General features: G+C 45.5%; 7 protein-coding genes across 7 annotated transcripts; 4 read left to right on the forward strand and 3 right to left on the reverse strand.

Annotated features, from left to right (window-relative positions):
- The first annotated feature begins 318 nt into the window (after window positions 1-318).
- Window positions 319-4,129, forward strand: TrAFT101_002263 (uncharacterized protein). Its single transcript, XM_024901816.2, has 3 exons — window positions 319-1,896; window positions 1,973-3,147; window positions 3,217-4,129. Exons 1-3 carry the CDS (start codon window positions 429-431, stop codon window positions 3,919-3,921), a joined length of 3,348 nt encoding a protein of 1,115 aa, XP_024763386.1. The 5' UTR covers window positions 319-428; the 3' UTR covers window positions 3,922-4,129.
- TrAFT101_002264 (uncharacterized protein) lies at window positions 4,076-5,305 on the reverse strand. The gene is made up of 6 exons (XM_024901817.2): window positions 5,040-5,305; window positions 4,854-4,985; window positions 4,671-4,801; window positions 4,503-4,602; window positions 4,277-4,443; window positions 4,076-4,227 (listed from the first exon to the last, which is right to left on the reverse strand). The coding sequence occupies exons 1-6, from the start codon at window positions 5,293-5,295 to the stop codon at window positions 4,150-4,152; spliced, it is 864 nt and encodes a 287-aa protein (XP_024763387.2). The 5' UTR covers window positions 5,296-5,305; the 3' UTR covers window positions 4,076-4,149.
- A 908-nt stretch (window positions 5,306-6,213) lies between these two features.
- On the forward strand, window positions 6,214-6,755 carry TrAFT101_002265 (uncharacterized protein). Its single transcript, XM_024907873.2, has one exon. The coding sequence runs from the start codon at window positions 6,283-6,285 to the stop codon at window positions 6,496-6,498; it is 216 nt and encodes a 71-aa protein (XP_024763388.1). The 5' UTR covers window positions 6,214-6,282; the 3' UTR covers window positions 6,499-6,755.
- A 2,931-nt stretch (window positions 6,756-9,686) lies between these two features.
- Window positions 9,687-12,436, forward strand: TrAFT101_002266 (uncharacterized protein). Its single transcript, XM_024910556.2, has 5 exons — window positions 9,687-10,056; window positions 10,166-10,222; window positions 10,315-10,641; window positions 10,696-12,076; window positions 12,131-12,436. The coding sequence occupies exons 1-5, from the start codon at window positions 9,810-9,812 to the stop codon at window positions 12,330-12,332; spliced, it is 2,214 nt and encodes a 737-aa protein (XP_024763389.1). The 5' UTR covers window positions 9,687-9,809; the 3' UTR covers window positions 12,333-12,436.
- A 752-nt stretch (window positions 12,437-13,188) lies between these two features.
- GCH1_1 (GTP cyclohydrolase 1) lies at window positions 13,189-15,044 on the reverse strand. Its single transcript, XM_024899740.2, has one exon. It carries the CDS (start codon window positions 14,519-14,521, stop codon window positions 13,553-13,555), a length of 969 nt encoding a protein of 322 aa, XP_024763390.1. The 5' UTR covers window positions 14,522-15,044; the 3' UTR covers window positions 13,189-13,552.
- A 953-nt stretch (window positions 15,045-15,997) lies between these two features.
- On the forward strand, window positions 15,998-17,271 carry TrAFT101_002268 (uncharacterized protein). Its single transcript, XM_024902431.2, has 2 exons — window positions 15,998-16,345; window positions 16,426-17,271. Exons 1-2 carry the CDS (start codon window positions 16,083-16,085, stop codon window positions 17,075-17,077), a joined length of 915 nt encoding a protein of 304 aa, XP_024763391.1. The 5' UTR covers window positions 15,998-16,082; the 3' UTR covers window positions 17,078-17,271.
- Window positions 17,272-17,323: 52 nt separating this feature from the next.
- TrAFT101_002269 (uncharacterized protein) lies at window positions 17,324-20,047 on the reverse strand. Its single transcript, XM_024905100.2, has 6 exons — window positions 19,673-20,047; window positions 19,427-19,615; window positions 19,271-19,359; window positions 19,166-19,205; window positions 19,025-19,105; window positions 17,324-18,967 (listed from the first exon to the last, which is right to left on the reverse strand). The coding sequence occupies exons 1-6, from the start codon at window positions 20,001-20,003 to the stop codon at window positions 17,409-17,411; spliced, it is 2,289 nt and encodes a 762-aa protein (XP_024763392.1). The 5' UTR covers window positions 20,004-20,047; the 3' UTR covers window positions 17,324-17,408.
- Between the last annotated feature and the right edge of the window lie 1,247 nt (window positions 20,048-21,294).

Raw genomic sequence — 21,294 nt, forward strand, 5'->3', positions numbered from 1 at the left:
CCCAGGATAATATTTGCATATAACAAGAAATATTTAATAAATCCAAGCAAAAAACCGCTGTTTTGTAATTATTCTAACAAATCAACATTCTCTACACAGAACTTGAAGGCCGATTGCTATATTCTCCTGCTAATATTACCCCGCAGCCCCGCCTTCATGCTCTCCCAGGTGGATTTTGTTTAGGAAGTTGAGCGCTGACGCTAGAGATTACATCCAATCAGCGATACCGATATCACGCCCTATAAATGACCAACGGCATCGATTAGTAAGTTTCTCCAAGTTGAGGATGCAATGTTCATACTCCAACAAGCCGTTCACTTCATTGTATCACCACGCCCTAAGATAGATACCCCGGGCTAATTTTCCACGTAGTCCAGTGTTACGCTGCCTATTATATCTGACCATCCATCATCCTAAAGACGGGTATCATGGGCTATGATGATTGTATAGAATTCTCCTCAAGCATCGATAACATAAGCGTCTTGTTTCCATGCGGGTACTGCGCTCAGCAACGCCTCCATTGCGAGGTGGCTCACGGGGGTACCTTTCTTGGTGCCTGTACGTCATGTATAGCCCAGGGAAGGGTTTGTGATTTTACGACCGACACCAGCGTGACTGAGGCTCAACAAGAATCCTTTTTGGAATCTCCAGTCTCGGCTGACGATGATACGAACCCGTTGAAGCAGCCGTTGATCAATTCTCACGATGGCTCAGAATCTAGCACCGAACTTCATGAATCACTGGGAGAGAACTCAGCTAAACACGTCGGAAACAATCCCAAGGTCGGCGCCAGATTTTCGCGAGAGGCACTTCGAGTTCTCAGGAATTGGCTGCTCTCTAACCATCGTCACCCCTACCCAAACAATGAAGAGAAGGAGAACCTGGTCCGTCAAACGGGCTTAAGCAAAACACAAATTAGCAATTGGGTGGCAAACGCCCGACGAAGAGGCAAAGTTCGAACTCCAAGCTCTGGCTCATCAAGTCCATATCGGGACCCCAATGGCATTAATATTCCACGAAGCGTCACTCCCGCTATGAGAGAGATGAGCCCTATGGAACGATGGCAGCATTCTCCACCTGACCAAGAACCTGCTTCCATAACTGACATTGCCACCGCAGCCTTATCTTCAGAGTTCACGGGCGGAATCGGCCGCTCGCTTACTGGTTACAACGATGTCGAGGACCCGTTTGCGGGCTCTGCCGATCAGCTCTCATCTGCCAGCAGTTCGAAAACATCAAACTCTAGCAAGGGCTCTTTTGCTTCAGCTTACTCCCACGTATCTCGTGGATCTTTCGAGTCTTTAACCTCGCTGAGAAGTCGAGGACGACGTCGTCGACGTCGCCAGATCCCCAAAGCCGTTGATATCTCGACCATACTGCCGTCTATCTACACGTACCAGTGCACATTCTGCACTGAAACTTTCAAGACGAAACATGACTGGCAAAGACATGAAAAATCGCTACATCTGTCTCTCGAACGATGGGTCTGTACACCGTATGGGCCGATACAGTTCTTCAGCGAAAGGAATTGCTTGGCATGCGTATACTGTGGATCTAAGAATCCGTCGCTAGAACATACCGAACAACATAATGATTTTGTTTGCACTGAAAGATCGCTAGATGGAAAGACTTTCTATAGGAAAGATCATCTTCGCCAGCATTTGAATATCGTTCACGGTGTCAAATTTCAGAAGTGGCCTATGAATGGCTGGAAAGCATCTACACCAAAAATTCGATCCAGATGCGGGTTCTGCGGTATTTTGATGGACACTTGGGATTCGCGTGTGGAACATCTGGCACAACATTTCAAGAGTGGTAAATCAATGGCACACTGGAAAGGAGATTGGGGATTTGCCGAAGACGTACTGAAGGTTGTTGAAAATGGAATGCCACCATGTAAGTTTTTTTTTTTTGTCCTTTCATGGCTTTCTCAGGAAATCTTCTATCAGTTCATTCCTTACTCATATTCCAGATCTCATTCACCACGAACGTAATACCCTTAATCCGTACGAAGCCTCCAAAGATGAGATCCGTTCCAACAAGACGCTAGAAGACTATGTCAAGTTATGGCTGGTTGACTACATTAGAGATTTAGGATCGGCCGGGGTGACACCTACGGACGATCAACTTCTTATTGAAGCACAGAGAATTGTACGAAAAGCCGACACGGAGGACACGTCGCTCACAGGTCCTGATATCTCATGGTTCCGCGATCTAATCATGCTTTGCAAGCCGTCGTACGACACTACTCAAAGTTTAATCAACGAGGGAAGCCGAAAACCAGTCAATAATCTTTCTTGGATAACGCAAATCGAGAAGATAAAAGCATTTAAATCTGCTAATTCTAGCTTGAGCATTATCGGATGCGAAAAGGAGAAGATATTGAACGACTATGTGAAATGCAAACAAGCATTAGGCCAGACTCCTACAGATGCTGAACTGCAGATCCAGGCCTGCAAGGCTATAGACGACGTCGAGCCCAAGTCGAATTTTAAGAGTGGAGAGGCTGTTCAATGGTTCAAGTTCTTGATTAACTCCTCAACAAATTGGCTCTCAGAATTTAAACGTCGAGCGGGCTTACCGCCAAATATGGGGAAAGATGGTGGAATTCAACTAATAGCCAATAGCGGCATCACAGCATACAATCCATTCGAGATACAGGAAAATTCAATACACGAGAACCCACTGCAACAGTTTACCGAAGGGGTACTAGAACAGCATATGCAACGCGACCCGCACATCGATATATACAATGCTGGTGATTCTGCCAGCCAGGCTGGATCGACTAAGCCAGATTACTTGAATACCTTCCAGGGCCGCACCAGCTTGGAAATGGATGCTTCACTGCCGGCACTAGAAATCAGAGAACAAACATTACCTAATCAAAACAGCGATCCTGGAGCCAAAATAATGATTTCTCCCCAGACGTCACACTGGGGTTTCTCGGACGAAGCCATTGATGGTACCTTGCCAATAAAGGCAAACGATAACATACCGGCTTCTTCGGTACAAATATCCCAACATAATAATTCTGAAAATGAGCCACCGCGATATTTTCTAAGCGATGTCAATTGTTATGGGAGACTAGAAAAAGAACTCACTCGATTCGTAGCGAGTTGCTTAAGCCCAAACAACCCTCTTCAACATGTGTGTTTTTATCCCATTGCTGGTAGCCATATGGTGCGTTTTAACGAATTTTGTACTAAATACATCCAGATTCCCTCTGATGAAGAGATCCAACACCAAGCTCGCTGGATTATCTATGACGATGACGATCCGTGGAATCAGACTGCTGCTGATAATGCCGAGTGGCTTGCTCGTTTCAAACACGACGCTGGTCTAATCCCCTCTGGAGAATTTGGCCTATCACCAGTTTCCCCTCCTCGGCCATGGACAGTGAAAGACGGCGGAACAGGGTTCCAACCACCGTTCGTGAAACCAAGAGCGGGCAAACACATAGAATTCTCAGAAGATACATTCGTATACATTGACAACCGACCCTACAACGTCAGCAAAGATACAGCGGAGCGCTATGTACATGCTCTCTGTGAAGGACAATTCCGATTCCCTGCCTCAGTGTTCTGCTCGCGGGAGCTTGAGGACGGATTGAATGCCTACATCGAGGAGTGCATTATGAGTTTAACCATCCCCACGGATGATGATTTACGTACTAAGGCGCGCGAAATCCTTGGCGTAGATCGCACCGCAGCCGACGATCCCAAGTTGCTTCAGACCTTCAAGTCGATGCATACGCTTTGGCGAACGCAAGCTAACGGCGAAAGGAACTTGTTGCCACCAGAAGTATATCCCGATAATGTCGCTGCTGGATTCATGAACGGCGTGGATGTGCTGATACCCCATACTCAACAGATGAGTACCATTGACCCCGTTGCTGAAGTTTCATATACGCTAGGTCCCTAGTTTAATTAGGTGCTTAAGATATCTTTGACATTCGGATTGCCGGAAATGGCATATCTTGTTATTTGAGTTTCAATAGTCTTATTATTACCCTTGCTTGCAGCGTTGAAGGCAAGATCTGTCAATTTTGACTTTTATTCGTCTCAATCCTTAGTGTCTTGTTATGGAAAATAATAAATAAATCTACCTAATTCATGCACTATAGCCAGATCGCCACAATGAATCGCCAGTTTATGGCGTAGAAACTATCACATCGTCAGGATTTGGCGGGGCTAGGTAATCTTTGGGTATTTGATCAAGAGGTGGCGCCTAGATGAAGGTCAATCAACGAATATCTACCCTTATAGCTTGTCCTTACCTGAAGAAGCTTTGCCCATTCACGTATATCTTCATAATTCTTGCAGGTATGTTTTGTGCGGAAATCCGGAAATGCCGTTGGTTCTTCTGGGTCGATCCACACCTGCCCCAAAACACCTGTATCTATATGGCACATCAAAGCTTGACGAACAGTGTCAAGGCAATGTGCTTTACAGTTATTAGAGACATGATTATACTCATCTTCTATACCGCACTGGTAAACTTACTAATATGCCGACGTAAGATATACTCTTCGTTCAAGAAGGCATGCTCTCCCAACTCTTTATATCGATCGTAGTTGAAATAGAGCGCTTTGCGGACTAGATTCTGATAGATGGTTAACTACTAATGCCTTTTGGGACTTCAACTGAAATGGTTCAGGCGAGAATCATTACCAAGCAGTGCAAGTGGTGTAATCCTTCCACGTTAACGAGAAAACCTCCGCCATATTTTTTCGCGCGTTGGACAAAAGATGCGCCCAGCCCGCTAGCGAGACCATCCTCGTATGAGATAACACTAGCTCGATCTATAGACAGTTAAGAACACTACTTGAGCTTCAATAGCATCATCATACTCACAATCAACCCCGAGATCTTCCCAAGCCTTGTCGACTTCTGGCGACCCCACTTGTCGGTATATATCTTCATTCATGAAAGATCCATTGAACTCTTTGGATGTGTATCGAATCTCCACATCACGAATTAGAGGTGCTGTGAATTTTCCATGGTCAGAATCTCATAAATTTCTGCATGTATATTTCTTACACCATCGGTTTGTATGTTTTGCACATACACCATCAATAGTTGGTTGTCGCGTGGGCACCCACGTTCCGGCCAAAAAAGAGAGCCCACAAGCCACCACCAATATAAACAACACGCAAACAGATTTTATAAGAGGCTTGCGAAAATCGGATTTCTTATTTGGCTTCTCGCTGATAGAATGTTGAAGGAAGCTGTCCTCCTCGCCAGACTCGTCCGAGATACTGGAAAGTAGTCGACGTAGATGTTGTCTCTTGTCCATTGTTTTGCGGAATCCCCAGATTTAGATATCAAAAGAGAAGTTAGAATTAGGAAGAATGTGTAAGATTAGATTATTAGAAAAGAAATAAACAAATGATACCATATGACACTAAATGACAAGGCAACCTACTTGAACCTAAACTCTATATTTTCAGCTGATACACTTAGAAATTTTAGTTTTACATTCTTAATGCCAATAAAATCCTGTTATAAGGTTAATTTATAGCCAAATCCTTGTCTAAACAGTCTTAATCCGAACGAGGGAACGATCTCGCCAGCAACAAGGAACGATAATGATAATACCGGCTCTTCCGCCGACTTTTGAGGCGTCTCGTATACGGAGGATTCCCCTCTAGTTTGCATCTAGTTAACCCACATTCCAAGCATAGACTACAATAGTAACATCCTATGACGACATAAATAATCATGGAGTTGTACTAGCTTTTGGATTCTCCAGAGCAACGCTGCTACTGATTGTGCATTGTTCAGTATTCTTTTCGTTCTTTTTTTTTTTTTTTTTTTTTTTTTTTTTTTTTTTTTTTTTTCACACACGTGCTGCGTGCCACACATCAGCTAGTTCGAGCCGATCCATTTGTATAACTAGCTTCCTATTATAGATTTTATTCGAGTGGCAGGCACTTAGGAGTTGTGGCGCTATTCCAATTGTTTAGTTACCATCTGAAATGCGCGATGTACTTCAGTAAAGTTTGACTTATCTCCTCAAGGCATATCGTCTGGGCGTCATATATGAATAGTTTCAATTATACTTTAAATTAAAGAAAAAAAGTCGTTCAGCTAACATTGAATGACTCAATATGATCTAATCTGACGATCATGAAGCTCGTGTATTTTGTGTTTAAAAGTGAGCCGCTTCCGCTCCCCAAACAATAGTGTATTCGAAGATCGACAATTAAAATCCATATATACATTAGCAGCATCTACTCAGCACAAAGCCTTACAAATCTAGCAATCTATTGAAGATTCCAACATGAAATTATTTTGGGTCACTCTGATTGCTGCAGTCTCCTCGACTCTGGCTAGTCCGGTCGCCGAAGCCGCTCCCAACGCTGCACCAGAAGCTGACCCAGGATATGGCGATTACGGTGGCTATGGTGCATATCCGCCTCCAAAAGGAGGTTATGGAGACTATAAAAATTACCCAGCGCCAAAGGGAGGATATGGAAATTATGGAAAATATCCATGAAAACAGCGGTGTGTGAATCATAAGCTACAAGAAATAGCTTGTCTCATGAATGAAGGAATATCTGGGTCTCTGTCAACATCCGCTGGCAAATATTCTATACCCAATTGAATCAATAAATCACAGTGGTTAATTTGGGGTCGATAAACAAACTGTGACAGTTCAAACATAGGCTTTTTTTTATTGAAACCTTGTAGTCATGTATGAATGATTTGTCGGAGATAACTTCACTAAAGTCACACAAAAAACGCTCTAAATTAGGCTACAAGAACAATCGTTCAATGGAACGCGCGGGGTATTGTTGTAATCATTCATACGTCCTAATCTATGCCAAAGGTGTATTAAAAGTAGACTGTCAAAATCTTTAAATCTGCTCTGTGTTGGCTATACAACCCCAGCTGCCTCTACGCCTTCTTAACGCAGTTATGCATTAGGCATCTTCGCCCATCTTGCTTTATATATAGCACTTTTACCTTTAATTTTTGAAAACTATAATATTCAAGATTTATTACCATATTCTTTTAACATATCTAAAATATGTACTTTAATAGTTGTATATTTGGACATATGCTACTGGTTAATTCCGCCGGATATTCTGCTAAATGTCGCAAAAGCGGCATATTTAATCATTACCAGCACTCGTATACTATTCAAGGACTCTTATATGGCGTTTATAGGTGCTTGGAACACAGGAATGAGCGCCATAGGATGTAGCTCCTTTTTGAATGATAAGCACACGTCATGAAATGCTAAACGTGCGGCCACAGGTCACCTCAACTTGAGTTATTATGCCAAAAAAAAAAAAAAAAAAAAAAGGCTGACTGCGCTGTGCGCCCCAGGAAAACTTGTATGCGTATAGTGGGTGGGTGACTGAACATGTGGCCTGAGAAAGGGGTCAGAGCTTCAATTGGATGAAACGTGCCACCAGGTATCCGTATGGGGTACGCCGGGGCATTTATCTTTCATCTTTGTACAAACAACTGCTTCGTTCGCGTGTTTTTAACATTTCAATACTACGTACTACTCTTACGCATCTACGTAGGTGCATCCTGCACTGTCACGCAGCTTACCCTGGCCATCCCTCTCTAGCGCCCTCACGAGATTGATACACAAGGCAGTGAGGGTGGCGGCTATTGCCTGAAACGTCCACGATATGTACTAATAGAACGTGGAATACTGCCCATCAAAGCGGTTGAACTAACCTGGTAAAAGCGCCAAGACGCAGATATGTACAGTATTTGGGAGCTAAACTTGGCTAAGCCTGGCACAACTTGGCACAGCTTGGCACAGCAGCCAAGACCAGTCAGTTCTCCGAGGCGTCGCAGCGCTCCACCACGACTCTTTTAAGATGTTGATTAATTCGGGAACTGAAGTAGTAATCAATGATTGGTATCATTTCCGATGCTCTTACAACGCGGCACTCTACCTCCACTACGGCAGATGGAATAAGCTCTGGCGGCTACGTAAGTGACGACTCCATAATTCAGTCACAGAGAAGAAGATGTCGTTGCTGAGCATTTAGGCCACTTTGTCGCTTCTGGTGTCAGTATCCACTGTAGGGCGTGCTTATGGCTTGCTCGTGTGGTCTTGCATTTACAAAGGTTCCAATTTCATGACCACCCTGTCTCTGCAAAAAGCTAGCCAAGATATCCAAAGGTTCCTTGGTGGTGTGGCGTTGGCTAAGGGCAGGGGCAAGAGAGTCGGCCGCTTTTCTAACTTGGGGTTAGCCTACCTATCCTTATTTGCTTTAAGAAACGTACCAGAGCAAAGTTAAAACGGGACCTTGTTCTTAATACTGTGTGACTGATGTCTCGTGGCCATATCTGGGCCGAGATGGGAGAACCCGTGGAATTAAAGTGGCGTGGATTAGTAGTACGTAAACTATTATAAATGGTGCCTGCAAATACAAGAAAACTTGTCCTGAGATCCACTTATATCTCCCAATAGTTTTTACCGCTGGAGCCTTAAGGGAACATGCTTGTATTAACCGTATTTATGGTGAAGCAGGCGACAAAACTTCTGCTAGAATCTGAGGCAAGCTGGGATTGATCAGCGCGCGCACAGCTCCTACCCATTCAACATTCCATTTGCCACTCATATACGGAGTATACCGCATTATAATATGTATCATGTCCATTTCGGCCATAGCATATACGGAGTACAATGCGATTCATTGTCTCCCATCTAGGTACTGGGTAAGAAAGATCATGCGCTAACGTAACACGATAAGTGCCAATATCTACCAGCTCTATATGCCAACACGCGCCAAATAACGTATTCCCCGGAGCAATTAAGTTGTGGATCTTTCTTTAAAAAGTAATTCCCCAACTATCCCTAATCTCTTGACTAATTGTAGTAAATAGTGGACAGATTTAATATTTCGAGGGGGCGCAGTAGACACGTCCAGCAGCATATGTTCTCTATATCATAGAATTTGCTGCTTTAGTTAAAAAAGAAAGGAAAAGAGAGGTTTATAAGCAACAGAATCTGGTCCTGGTGATAACACGAGTTGCCAGCCCATGCTTCAGAGCAGGCTAGTTTAATTCACAGTGCTTCGGTTTCATATACACACTATCCGCCTAGCGCTTAATCTGGCAACCTTACCGGATAAGCGAATATACGGGGGCGAATTATTCTGCCGCCGCCTCAAGTAATATCGCGGAGGTGCGTCGGTTCCACCTTGGAGTTCATGATCGAGAGATTGGTGCTGTTCTTCAAAGGAACTTATGTCCTTGGGAGGCCATGTGAAGGTAGACGGCGTCCTTAGCTCCCACCCCTAGTGGTTCTAGCTACAGCCCTGAATGAAACATATTCTTTCCGATTATCTATGATCAAAATCGGTTGGTGATTACGGTGTACCCTCCAGCAAGGCAAGGTATACGGAGATATCACTTTCTTGGTTAGGCGTGTTGTTTTTGATTGGGGTTTCCCGCATTCGTCTAATGATCTGGCAACCAACGCCCGACAAAAAGTTCCTATCCACAATACCAAAGAGCTGTTAACTAAACAAAGGTGCCTTCCTGAAGGATGATAGTTTGTTTGTTTTCGGTCACCGTACACTTTGGACCTACCGGCGAACTGTAGATGGTCCTGGGAACGGTGTTTATAGCCTTGGCATGCACTAGTTTTGAATGTTACCTTCCTGTAGCTTTGCAGCGACCACATTAAATACTACGGCGAGGCCGCGAATTCCATCTGTGTAGATTGTCTTGGATGATACACCGAGATCATCATCTCGACACCTACAAATTCGGCTCTCAGCACAGTTTTGTTTAACAGAACCGTACCGAAAGGAGCGAGAAAAGGCTGCCACTATGGGTGTGCCTACTGAGAAACCCGAGTATTTGGGCGACGAAGGTGGCGTCCAGGAGAAGCGAGTGTCCGTGGAGGTTGTTCTCAAGCCTGAGGATGAAGACTCAGAAGATGAAGCTATCACAGACCTGTTTACAAGCTTTCCTACCCCAAAGGGAGTCGAACCTGAACCTAACCCATTGACTGTTCGAGCGGTACTCACTGGAATCGTTTTGGGCTCCCTAGTCAATGCTTCTAATGTATATTTAGGTAAGTGAGCATATTATTTTATGACAATTTATCATGGTCCTTGTGTCTCCTGGAACATGAAGTTATTAGCTCATAAGAAGGAGCTATGCCTGATAATCAATTTCTATAGGTCTCAAGACCGGATTCACATTTCCTGCTACCATGTTTGGTGCTATTTTTGGCTATGGTAAGTCATACACGAATAATTTGTGCACTCCGTGCTCTATCATCATGACTAGAGCACTTTTTGTAAATTTTAAGCTAATCAGCCCATTTCAGGTTTCATCATTCTCCTAACCAAAGTCCTCCCTGGCGTCCCTGGTATCGGAACTCGCTTCGGCCCTCAAGAGAACTCAATTATCCAAGCCTCTGCAACAGGCGCTGGTGGCATGGCCGGCCTTTTTGTTGCTGGTTTGCCGGCAATGTACCGCCTCAGCCTGTTGTCTGATAACCCCAAAGACGACTTCGGCCGTATCCTCACCATTACCCTTGTGTGTGCTTTCTTCGGCCTCTTTGCCGCCGTGCCTCTTCGAAAGTTCTTTATTATAAACGTTGCGAGGGAATTAAACTTGATATTCCCTACACCCACGGCGACTGCCATTTGCAGTAAGTTCTTACGTTAGAGTGGAGAGTATGAAAACAAAGTTGACCTTTGAATAGTTCGATCCATGCATGCCGTTAGTGGTGGCGCTACCGATGCTATCCGTAAAGTCAAGGCACTGGGATTTACCTTTTTAGGTGCCTTTACTCATATTGTGGTATCTCAATATGCTGATGGCATATTACACAATTGGCATATATTCACTTGGTTTTATATCTGGAGCGGCTACAAGAATGGGGCGCTCAATATCGAAAACTGGGGTTGGTACATTCAGCTAACACCCGCTTTCTTTGGCTCCGGTATTCTCGTTGGTCTCAATGCTGCCGTTTCATGGTGGCTAGGTACAGTTGTCGCCTGGGGTCTGATTGGACCTCTGCTTGTTCATTACGGTGAATGCGTGGGCAAGCCCATTGGAGAAGGAAAGTGGGAAGGCCTGGTAAACTTCAACAGTATGAGCGGGATCGGTACCCCCGGTTGGGTTCCTTCGCCTCGATATTGGATGTTATGGCCCGGTGTCATGGTACTTATCGTGTACAGCTTGGTTGAATTTCTCATCCACATTCGTGTCATTTATGATGGCGTCAAATATGCTCTCCGCAGCTTTGCTGGTTCGATCAATGACGCGTTGCAGTCTCGAGGCAAGAACAATGCTTTCCTGCAGAAGCAGGCGGCAAAGGCAAATCAAGAATCAACCCTTTTGGAAGATTTTGCGCCTCCAGAGGACCAAGTGCCCATCTGGGTCTGGTTGACCGGCACGATCACTTTTGTGGTTGTTGCATGCATTGTTTGCGAACTGCAGTTTCATATGAATGCAGGCTTAGCTATCCTCGCCTGCATTTTGGGTCTTGTATTTGCATTTCTCAGTATTTATGGAGGTGCCGTTACCGATACCGCACCTCTTACTGCCTCTTCCAAGGCGTCTCAGCTTGTTTTTGGCGGTATTACAAAGGGACATTACGCAATTCAGGACGCTCAGCGAATCAATCTCATTGCGGGCAATATTGCTTCGGGCACTGCCGATGTCGCTACTAACTTGGTAAGCGATTTTCGAGTCGGATTTCTCCTTCGAACTCCCCCCAAACTTCAGTTTTACGCACAAGCTGCGGGCGCCTTGGTCTCCATCTTTCTCGCTCCTGGTATATTTGTCCTTTTTATGTCTGCATATCCCTGCATCCGCGATCAAACAATTGAGCATTGTCCCTTTTCGGCCCCATCAGTTGTTGCCTGGCAGGCAGTCGCCCAGGCTGTAACTCTTCCAAAGCTTCCAATTCCATTGTCTTCAGGAATCTTTGCCATCGTTTGCGGTGTTGTCTGCGCCATCCAAGCGCTTGTCAAAAACTTCTATCTAGTCGGTCCCAGAGAAAAGTACCGCAGCTACCTACCGAACTGGATGTCAATCGGCGTCGCATGGGTCTTGGGAATTGATAGTGGATATGCTAAGTTCGTCTTACTCCAATGCTTACTGCTTTAAGAACCTTACTAACCTATTCTCAGTGCCATTTTGTTTGGCAGTATCACCTCGTGGTGGTGGCGGAAATATTTCCCAAAAGGCTTCGAGACTTACGCATTCTCAGTTGCTGCTGGCCTTGTTGCGGGAGAGGGTTTGGGAGGTGTCGTTAATGCTGCTTTGACATTGGGAGGAGTTGATGGTACAAAGAAGGGTAGTTTGATTGCCTTGCCAGGGGAGGACTGGTAATTAATACGGACATGGTGGTGACGTGTACATTGCTGCAGGTAGTCGAGGCACACCGTTGCCGTCACCCAAAATCTTTCAATACTAATACTATGATGTAATACAGTGATTCGATAAGTATACAAGTTTATTTTGTATCGCAGCTTGCTTCGGAGAATCGTAAATTAATAATTGTCTCACTGATACCCAATACGGCTTTATAAATGGAGAATAGAACAAGAGAATCCGATATATAACTCACCAAAGCGCTCTAGGACACTCTATATTCCCGTAATGGATAAAATGGGTGAATAAAGGCAGTCATAATTACCTCCAAGAGAATTACACGGACTTGCTGGATGAGCGCACCAACATTTCGTCTTTTCCCTTATAGCTACCCAGATTTTCACAACTTACCTAGGTAGTATGAGCTAAGACCACGACGTCTTAGTATATCGGCTGCGGTATTAAATCACCAGCCATAATGCATCAGAACAATAATCCTTCAATAAGCGTCGTAGAAGCCTGTTCAGCATGGCTGTCCTTTACGCCGATATATACATATATAGATATATACAGCAATTATTAGCATGCAGCAAGGCTCAGTTGAGTAAATAAGATTGATTCAGCCAACCATATATAGATATAAGTGAGCATAAGTAAAATTTATTACCCAGAAGATACAGTTAGGAAAACTCTATGCCAAGGGCTACGCACAACTTTTCAGCGATGGGTTTAGTTGTCCATATAAGCCATTGACGGTTGCTAAAGACAGACACAATAGTGAGTATATAAGGTACGTGTTGGACATAGATCGAAATATTTAAGAAAAAATAAAAAAATAAAAAAGATTGCTTTAAGATAGTTCAAGCGAGCAGGCCACATGAGCGTAAAGTTATGCCCCAAATCTTTAGAGACATAAGAAAACGAGGCTTATGATACTGCGTAAGTAGTATGATGAATTTCTTTACTGATGATATTAGAACATGGGAAAATGAACTCAGTGTTTATCTGTATGCTACTAAAGCGATTTCAATTTGGCATACATTATTATGCCATGCTTTTCAGACAGGTCAAGTAATTTTCTAATGAATGAAAATAGTAGAATGCAGGATAAGACCACAAAGAGGCTGATGCAAGAGTAACATTTGCTCTTAAAGACGTGTGAGGGGGGAAGCTCACCGTTAAAGCCAGTGGCAGAATGTTGAATATAGGACTGGAAGTGAAAGGAAAGGAACTACGCCTCAAAGGCGATTAACATTAATCAAGCTGAGAAACTCATTCCGAGTCTTTTCTCTGCGTTCAAAGCAGCCCAGCATACAGCTTGTAATGGTTGTGCTGCTCGTCTTCTGCACCCCGCGCATAACCATGCATAGGTGACTAGACTCCATAACTACGGCCACTCCTTGAGGCTGCAGGATGTCGAAAATAGCATTCGCTATTTCTTTAGTAAGGCGCTCCTGAATCTGCAGCCGGCGAGAAAACATATCGGCGATTCGCGGAAGCTTGGAAATACCAATAACGGCATTATTTGGAATGTACCCAATGTGTATCTTGCCTGTAAAAGGCACTAAGTGGTGCTCACAAAGAGCAAAAGCTTCAATGTTTTTTACTATAACCATCTCGTTGTGTCCCTCTTGGAAAATCGCGCCATTAACGATGTCGAATACGTTTTGTTCATAGCCCTGAGTGAAAAACATCATGGCTTTAGCATATCGTTCGGGCGTGGCCAAAAGGCCCTCTCGGTTTGGGTCCTCGCCGACACATTCAAGCAGCGTTTTGACAGCTCCTTTCATACGCTCAAGTCGAGCGGCTCTCTCATCTTCGCTTTCTTCTAATCGCTGGCGCGTACCTATACTCGGTCGGCTGAGGCCATCGAAGTCAATGGCGGGACTCTCTTGTCGCGATAAGGATGTTGTTGCTTCGGATGAGGCTTGGGCTTGGTCCACATTGTCTTTTGGTCGATCCTCGGCGGCCTGACGGCGCTTCCGCTTCTTATGGTGCTTGAGTATGGGCTCGTCGCGCTGATCGCGTCCGGGCTTGCTTATGCTTGAACGTCGCACGACGTGGCTACTGGATCCGTTCGCGAGCCCTGTGCTTTCGCTGTATCCGCGCTTCTTGCTGGTAGAGCCATTGTTGCCTTTGTGTTTCTTTTCGCCGCTCGCGGATGAGCCGGGCGAATCTCGGGCATCGGTCGGGGACTGAGGGGGCATTGGGCGGCTGATGGGTCTCACAGCTCCAATGCTTTGTGTTTGATAATGCGGCCTTTCCAGCTCTTCCAGCGGCAATTAACTCAACGAGTAGTGTTGATGGCGCAAACAAAGCGAGCCGGAAAACTTGGCCGAATGATGCGTCAGACTAATCCATGTGCGCAATACCCGCTTGTCTGGCCAACATTAGTCTAGTGTCAAAGGTGTCAAAACGTCGTTTCTAGAAATGAGCACAACCACTTCTTTTTTTCTATATTCTTTTTCTGATGCTCTCATATCATTACAAAATTTTGCCTTCTCTTTCTCCTTATCCCCTTCTCTCTTTTACTATGTCTATTGGATAAATTTGGGGCAAAGCCTGAGATATGATGGTCAACCTGAGTGCGGAATAGACGTTCGCCTCTTCAAAATTTGGTCTCCATCCATCATGGCACTGTGCAGGCCGCGGGGCATGTATGGGAAGAGCAACACGGCAAGACTGCTACTGTAACCACAAACACGACTTATAACCGGCGCTCCCTCTAACTTTCTTGGAGAAATACAGGATGGCTGTCCATGAAAAAGTTAACATACTTCACCCACATATTATATGTTTTACTCTTTACCACGCGCCTCGCCAGTTCTAGACTACATGCATGTAACCCTCCAACTCCGTAGCGTCCGCATGGCTCCGGATTTTGCCTGGTACATGCGCCTTAAAGTGCTTGCCGCATTTGGGGTATGCCCGTTTACGGGTTAAACTAGCCTAGTGGAAGAATGAATTACTACAGTTATACTGCTCCCTACATGGTATTTCAAGCCTGTCTTGACGAGTGCGACACATCTGCCACAAAGAGTGGGACCTGATAGGGAGGCAGCATACAGGTACGGTACAACATCTGGCCTATAAACCTCGGGTCACTCCAATAAGCGATGCACAGTGATTGGCCATTGTTCTCGATGAAATGTAAAATGACTGGATGATTTGAATTTGTCTATATTCCATCGTAATCTGTTATTCATCTGGGTGCGTCCATCTCTTCAACTAGCATATGTACCTACCCTACTTCCTTCCCTCGAAGTACCTCAGTTAGACGAATCCGGTAGACATTGAAACAGGCAAAGAATTCACATCACATGTTCGTAGAGAGCTTGGGTCTCATCTAAGCTGATTCAAATACTGTTCCATAATGCCCATATATATAAGTTATAAGGTTCTTTGTACCATATATATATACATAATATAAAAATTCCCCTGTTGCACCTGATCGCGTGGCAGCTCCCTGATGCGTCAGTTATCCAAGCCACGCTGTCGAATATTCCTGCTGACCTGTTTAATGAATTATTACGCCCCAAAGCAAGCCAATTGTGGCGTTAATTTACATATGTCTAGTGAGATGCAGCCGGCGGTCAGGTGACGTTATGCCAAGTCGTTATACGAGACCAGGTTTCACCTTACGTCACTGAACGATCTACGCATTTAGCTGGTATAATCCCTTCACGGTCAAGGCTCGCAGAGCGGCCACGCTCGATCTAGTGCGCTGTATCGCCTACTATTTCGCACCCGCATAAAGCGTATATCAACATGCCATGGAAAGATCACTTCAGTCGTTTCAAACAAGAACTAAACCATTTAGTCGCTGAGCCAGGAACAGCGTCGCAGCCACCACCTGTGCCACCTCACCCTCCAGCTGTGCCCCCATTTCGCGGCGAAGTATATTGGAAACCTCAATTCTACCCTAATGTTCCAGTTAGTCTTGAGTGGGAGGCTAAGCTAGGCAATGGGCCAGATGGATGGGGCAATCAAGAGCTGCAATTTTATACTGCAGAACCACAAAATGCTTTCCAGTAGGTTGAGGCCAAAAGCAGCACTGCTGCTGAATGCAGGCTGCGTAGCAAGACTGTTATTCTGATTGTCTATTGTGTAGCACGCCTGAAGGGTTGCTTGTCGTACGAGCCCTTGCAAACAATTCTGCGCCTTCGGCAGAGCAGCGATATACGTCAGCTCGTCTAGTCAGCAGACAGACTCTTGCTCGCGACAAAGGTGTTTTAACCGCCACGATAGTATCTCCTTGCGCAGAGGGTATCTGGCCCGCTTTCTGGCTTCTGCCTCGAGAGCCTTTCTCTTGGCCCACCGATGGCGAGATTGACATCGCAGAAACTTGGAACGGAGATCACGAAAATCGCTCTTGTCTTCACTGGGGGTTTCATCACGAACCACAGAAGCACCGAGTTTTAGGTACTCGTATTCCCGATATGCACTCTCGTCCTGTGAGATATGACTTTGCCTGGGAACAGCCCAACGGTGTACCTGGCCAGGGAAGAATGATCTGGTACATTGATGGAAGGCCTGTAATGAAGGGCGAAGTTCCAAGCGGGACTCGACCACTTCGAGATATGAACATATTATTGAACGTGGCAGTAGGTGGGAATGTCTGTGGTGGCAAAGTGCCCCGAGATGGGTACTATGATATGGTTATTTACAACCTCTCTGTTCTCAGTGAGCCAGAACATGGAGCTTGGGCCCGGTTTGAGCAAGATTGGCATCATCCTTCTGTACCCGCGGGGAACACTTACTAGATTCTCTTTATAGCAATGACTTTTCTGCTGACCATATTAAGGACATTTATAATATATGATCAATCCTCATTCCAGCATTCAGCCGGTCCATATTAAAAACAACGGGATATTTGCCGCGGTATGATCGATCTTCTATATCTGTGGTTTAATAAAGGATTATGGCATGTGTGGTTTCGTGAATACTTTCAATGATCTGACAACTTTTTGCTACTTGCGTCTTTAGTGCATAATTAGATGTAACAGCTGATCAATTTGATTTTGATTGGCTTTCAATTCTATAAATACTTTACTAATGTTATATACAATATTTACCGACTATACCGAGAACTATCTAAGACTGGCTGTTAATGCCCGCAATCAAAGTTCCCCACGATCCGCCAAACCCGTCAGTTCCACCATTGCCAAACTCATTGCCGTCGGGCAGTCTCATTGTAAATCCAGTCTGAGGACCACTGGTGAAACCAAAGAGATGGGCACCACTGATCGTCGTTTGGATATAGTTCATGAGTGACTGATAAACCCCTGTCAAGCTTTGGAAGTTCCAGCTACCAGCTCCATAGTGGAAGATGTTGCTGTTGCTGCCAGTATACCACTGGGCAAGGCCCATGCGGCAAGTGGAGTCACTACCGCCGCACCACGAGAAGTTGGGGTCCGAAGCAGTAGCAGTGAAGGGCTGTCCAGGAAGAACAACGGCGTTGTTGCCCTGGTTATAGTTAGTTTCACTCTGGAAGAGGGTGATGAGAACATTGGCAGCATTGTGGAAACCAAGCTGGAAGAGCCAGTTGTGCTCAGATCCAAGGCCCGTCAACCAGGTACCGGCCGTAGCCTCAACGAGAACACCACCCTTGACGGCGGATCGAATGTTCTTGCCGCTTCCATCAGAGGCGTGGTCCGCAACCCAAGACCAAAAGTTATCGATGTAAGCTGAGGATCCAGCAGCCAAGTGAACACCAAGGTAAGCAGCACGGCAGTTTGCTTCACTGGTGCAGCTGAGTGATGTGTCACGAGTGCCGCCGATGGTGTTCAGAGAGTTGAAGACACCAACATCACCGGGGTTGTTACCGGCCATGTTGATGCGGAGAAGAATAGCGCCAGGCAGAGCCTGGTTGACAGTGAAACGGATGTCCTGAACGTGGGCGACACCCTTCTGGCCAGGAGTGCTACCAATCTGGACAACAGGGGTTGGGTTGCTCTCATTGGAGAAAGCGCTGCCAGATCCGGAGATGGTGGACCAACCCTCGCCGTACAACTCAGTTCCTGGGGGAAGAGTGATAGTTGAGGTTACAATATAGATACCGAATGGCAGGTAAGCGATTTTGCCTGCGCTGGCTGCGGTGTTAATAGCTCCCTGGAGAGCAGCAGTGTCGTCAGTGAATCCGTCTCCTTGAAGAGTGTGTCCACCGTTTTGAGTTGAGTCCTTCAGATTGATAACATCTGCAATAGTTGAGGAGGCGTATTGTGGGGCGTTGACAATAGGATATTTGCCGCCAGGGGCAAGCGCTGCTGGTCTGCTCACTGCCTGAGAAGTCGGGTTGGTCTGGTAGACCGGGTTTGCGCCATAAGTGTTTCCGTAGACATAAGTTCCGAGGCTGGCAGAGCCGCCAACCTTGACTGTGCCGCTAACAGTAACCATATTGCTATTGGTTGTGTCTTTGGAAATGTTTTCGAGCATAAAATTGGGATACTGAACAGCGCTAGTGAAGAAGTCACCAGAGTTAATGCTGGTTCCATCAATGACAGCGACCCAGGGTTCTCCAGAGTTGTAAGTGATACAACGGCCGACAGTGTTACAAGTCGGTGCAAGAATAGTGATAGTATTACCACCATCAATGACGATACCGTTGGTGCAGTCGGTGAATGTCATGCCCTTGATTTGGCCCTGCTGAGAGCCTAGAGGAAACAAGTTAGCACAAAATCTCGCCTAGCGGTTGGATGCAGAATACTCACCACTCCAGTGCAATCCAATGTTACCATAGCTGAATGAGACATCCGAAACCGAAATGGTGGATCCAGATCCGACAGATAGACCTTCAAGCAAATTAAATATTAGTCAGGGCTTTAAGCTTTTGTATCAGCGTATGCGCATACCAGTATGAACCCCTTGAGGCATGTTTATCTTGACATTGACCTATTAATGCGTGTTAAAAAGACTGATTCACGATGAGGCAAAACAAGAACAGCGGGCTAATATACCAGAGCACAGTTCTGGGCAAGGGCCCAGCTCATGGCAGTAAATCCAGAGTTGCCTGAGTTAGCCGTGGTGTCCAAGATGACGTTTTTGACTGGAACCTCGTTAGCATCACAGATATACCACCCTCTTTGCGGCACATCAATGTAGCTTAGACTTACTCATGATGGAGAAATGGGTTTCGCCAAAGTAGCCACCGCAAGGACGGGCGCTACCATCAGCTTGGCCGGCAACAATAAGATAGTTACCGTTGAAGCCAGCTGCCGCTTTAATGGTTGGAGGGTTAGCGGCATCACCAATGATGACTGTGTCTGTGTAAAAAAATGCAGTGCTCGACAATGTATAGGTTCCTGTGGCAAACAGTTTAGAATATCATTCAACAACAGCGGAATTTTTTTTAAACTAACCCGGAGGCAGGTAGATAACACGCGGCTCTGCAGCTAGGTAGCAGTTGTCTCTCAGGCCGCCGCTAGGTCCATCTGAAGTCAGGGCATTTACAAAACCTGCTGAGTCTCCAGATGCTACTGTCTTATAGACAGGGTAGCTGTAGTTCTGCGACCCGCCACTGTTATAAAGGTCAGGAGCATAACCTCTTACGGCTCCCGTCGTGTGGTCGATGTTGGGTAGGAACCACGATGAGGCCCTACTCTCAAGCTTGCTAGAGACACCCTCAGTGGGCAGAGCCCACGAGAGAGAAGGCAACACTGCCAAAGAGCCCAAAAAGGAAAAGGCCTTCATTTTCAGAAAATCGATCTGCGCCCTTCCAAACGTTTAGATCGACCCGAACGCCAAGTCTAGATAATCTTCTTTTTTTTTCATTCTAGGCAGAGATCGCCCTATATATACTCTTTATTCTCGACATCACCACGAGTTAAATTGCAGGACACAAACAAAGCCGCTTGTGGCCTTGTTCGGACACTGAGCACTGAGTAATAATTCTCCTACCCATTTTGGTAAGTTCTATGAATTATGCAAACCGAGAAACCCTACGTATCCACGTCCACGCTATCGGCGACGGCTTGCCCGCCCAGGGCCAGCTCACGCCAAAGAACGGTTGGTAGATGCCTAAGAAAGCCAGCCAGAAAGTAGCATCGGGCCGAGAAAAACATCCGCCTTCCAATTTCAGCTAGAAATAAGAATAAAACAGTCTCGCCGCCATCTGGATCCGGAAAACAGTTGAAGGAAACTTCGAAACATATGGAGCGCAATCAGTAATACGACCGTGGAAAAACCAGCGCCACATTTCGGGTATACGGCAAGCTATTGCAGTGAGTTGTTCTGCTGATGCTAGGGCGAGTTAGTAATATGTATCGGGGAAACAGGAGATGCTCCACAGGCAAATATCGTGATTTTAGCGGACGAAACGAGTGGTTAGAGAACATGTCACTAGGTGGTAGTAAGAGGGTGGTAGTAGTAGATGTAGTAATGTTGCATATTAGTCCTAGTAGCATTATGAAAGAAAGTAGGCGTGGCAGCCAAGGTGAACGATAGAGCTTTAATTGTACCAATGCTACACAAAATATAGCATGTTGCTTCCTTTTCTTGGGTTACTACCTAACAAAATACGACGGCGCGATAAAGGAGCACAAACAGCGGTAGAATAATACAAAGGGGTTAGAGCAGTGGGGTTTCTCCTGCACCCCTCGCTCTAGCTTCCGGAGCTAAAACGATGATGACAGCGCTGTAATACCTCGGCCATAAGAAAAGGCGAAAGATGATGCCAAAAGTTTATAATGGATGAATTATATCAGCCAACAGTCAAGAGGAAAATTTCCAACATAAAACAATTGTTCAATGGTTTGGGGGAGACAGTTGTATGGTTGTGAGCTGCTGGAGTTTTGAATAATATCTAATTTTCCGGCGCTAAGAATCTTCGTTATCCATCTATAGCATTCCCTGTCTGCTAGTGTCTATGCTAACTAGCAAATGAAACACTGGAGGGTTAGATTTGAGATCTCACTGATCCGTAATATACTTTATTCTAATCTCGGATACCACACGCCCTACTCTTGTCTTTCGCCTGCTGACT

The sequence above is a fragment of the Trichoderma asperellum genome, chromosome 1, assembly GCF_020647865.1.
Source record: "Trichoderma asperellum chromosome 1, complete sequence".
NCBI lineage: Eukaryota > Fungi > Ascomycota > Sordariomycetes > Hypocreales > Hypocreaceae > Trichoderma > Trichoderma asperellum.

Coding starts and splice junctions, on each gene's coding strand:
- TrAFT101_002263 (XM_024901816.2), top strand. CDS start 429: ATGGGCTATGATGATTGTATAGAATTCTCCTCAAGCATCGATAACATA. Junction 1,897..1,972: donor TGAAAATGGAATGCCACCAT/GTAAGTTTTTTT, acceptor CTCATATTCCAG/ATCTCATTCACCACGAACGT. Junction 3,148..3,216: donor CAAACAACCCTCTTCAACAT/GTGTGTTTTTAT, acceptor AAATACATCCAG/ATTCCCTCTGATGAAGAGAT.
- TrAFT101_002264 (XM_024901817.2), bottom strand. CDS start 5,295: ATGGACAAGAGACAACATCTACGTCGACTACTTTCCAGTATCTCGGAC. Junction 4,603..4,670: donor TACACCACTTGCACTGCTTG/GTAATGATTCTC, acceptor ACCATCTATCAG/AATCTAGTCCGCAAAGCGCT. Junction 4,444..4,502: donor TATCTTACGTCGGCATATTA/GTAAGTTTACCA, acceptor ATAACTGTAAAG/CACATTGCCTTGACACTGTT.
- TrAFT101_002265 (XM_024907873.2), top strand. CDS start 6,283: ATGAAATTATTTTGGGTCACTCTGATTGCTGCAGTCTCCTCGACTCTG.
- TrAFT101_002266 (XM_024910556.2), top strand. CDS start 9,810: ATGGGTGTGCCTACTGAGAAACCCGAGTATTTGGGCGACGAAGGTGGC. Junction 10,057..10,165: donor TGCTTCTAATGTATATTTAG/GTAAGTGAGCAT, acceptor CAATTTCTATAG/GTCTCAAGACCGGATTCACA. Junction 10,223..10,314: donor TGGTGCTATTTTTGGCTATG/GTAAGTCATACA, acceptor AGCCCATTTCAG/GTTTCATCATTCTCCTAACC.
- GCH1_1 (XM_024899740.2), bottom strand. CDS start 14,521: ATGCCCCCTCAGTCCCCGACCGATGCCCGAGATTCGCCCGGCTCATCC.
- TrAFT101_002268 (XM_024902431.2), top strand. CDS start 16,083: ATGCCATGGAAAGATCACTTCAGTCGTTTCAAACAAGAACTAAACCAT. Junction 16,346..16,425: donor GAACCACAAAATGCTTTCCA/GTAGGTTGAGGC, acceptor TCTATTGTGTAG/CACGCCTGAAGGGTTGCTTG.
- TrAFT101_002269 (XM_024905100.2), bottom strand. CDS start 20,003: ATGAAGGCCTTTTCCTTTTTGGGCTCTTTGGCAGTGTTGCCTTCTCTC. Junction 19,616..19,672: donor TGTTATCTACCTGCCTCCGG/GTTAGTTTAAAA, acceptor TGTTTGCCACAG/GAACCTATACATTGTCGAGC. Junction 18,968..19,024: donor CATTGGATTGCACTGGAGTG/GTGAGTATTCTG, acceptor TGTTTCCTCTAG/GCTCTCAGCAGGGCCAAATC.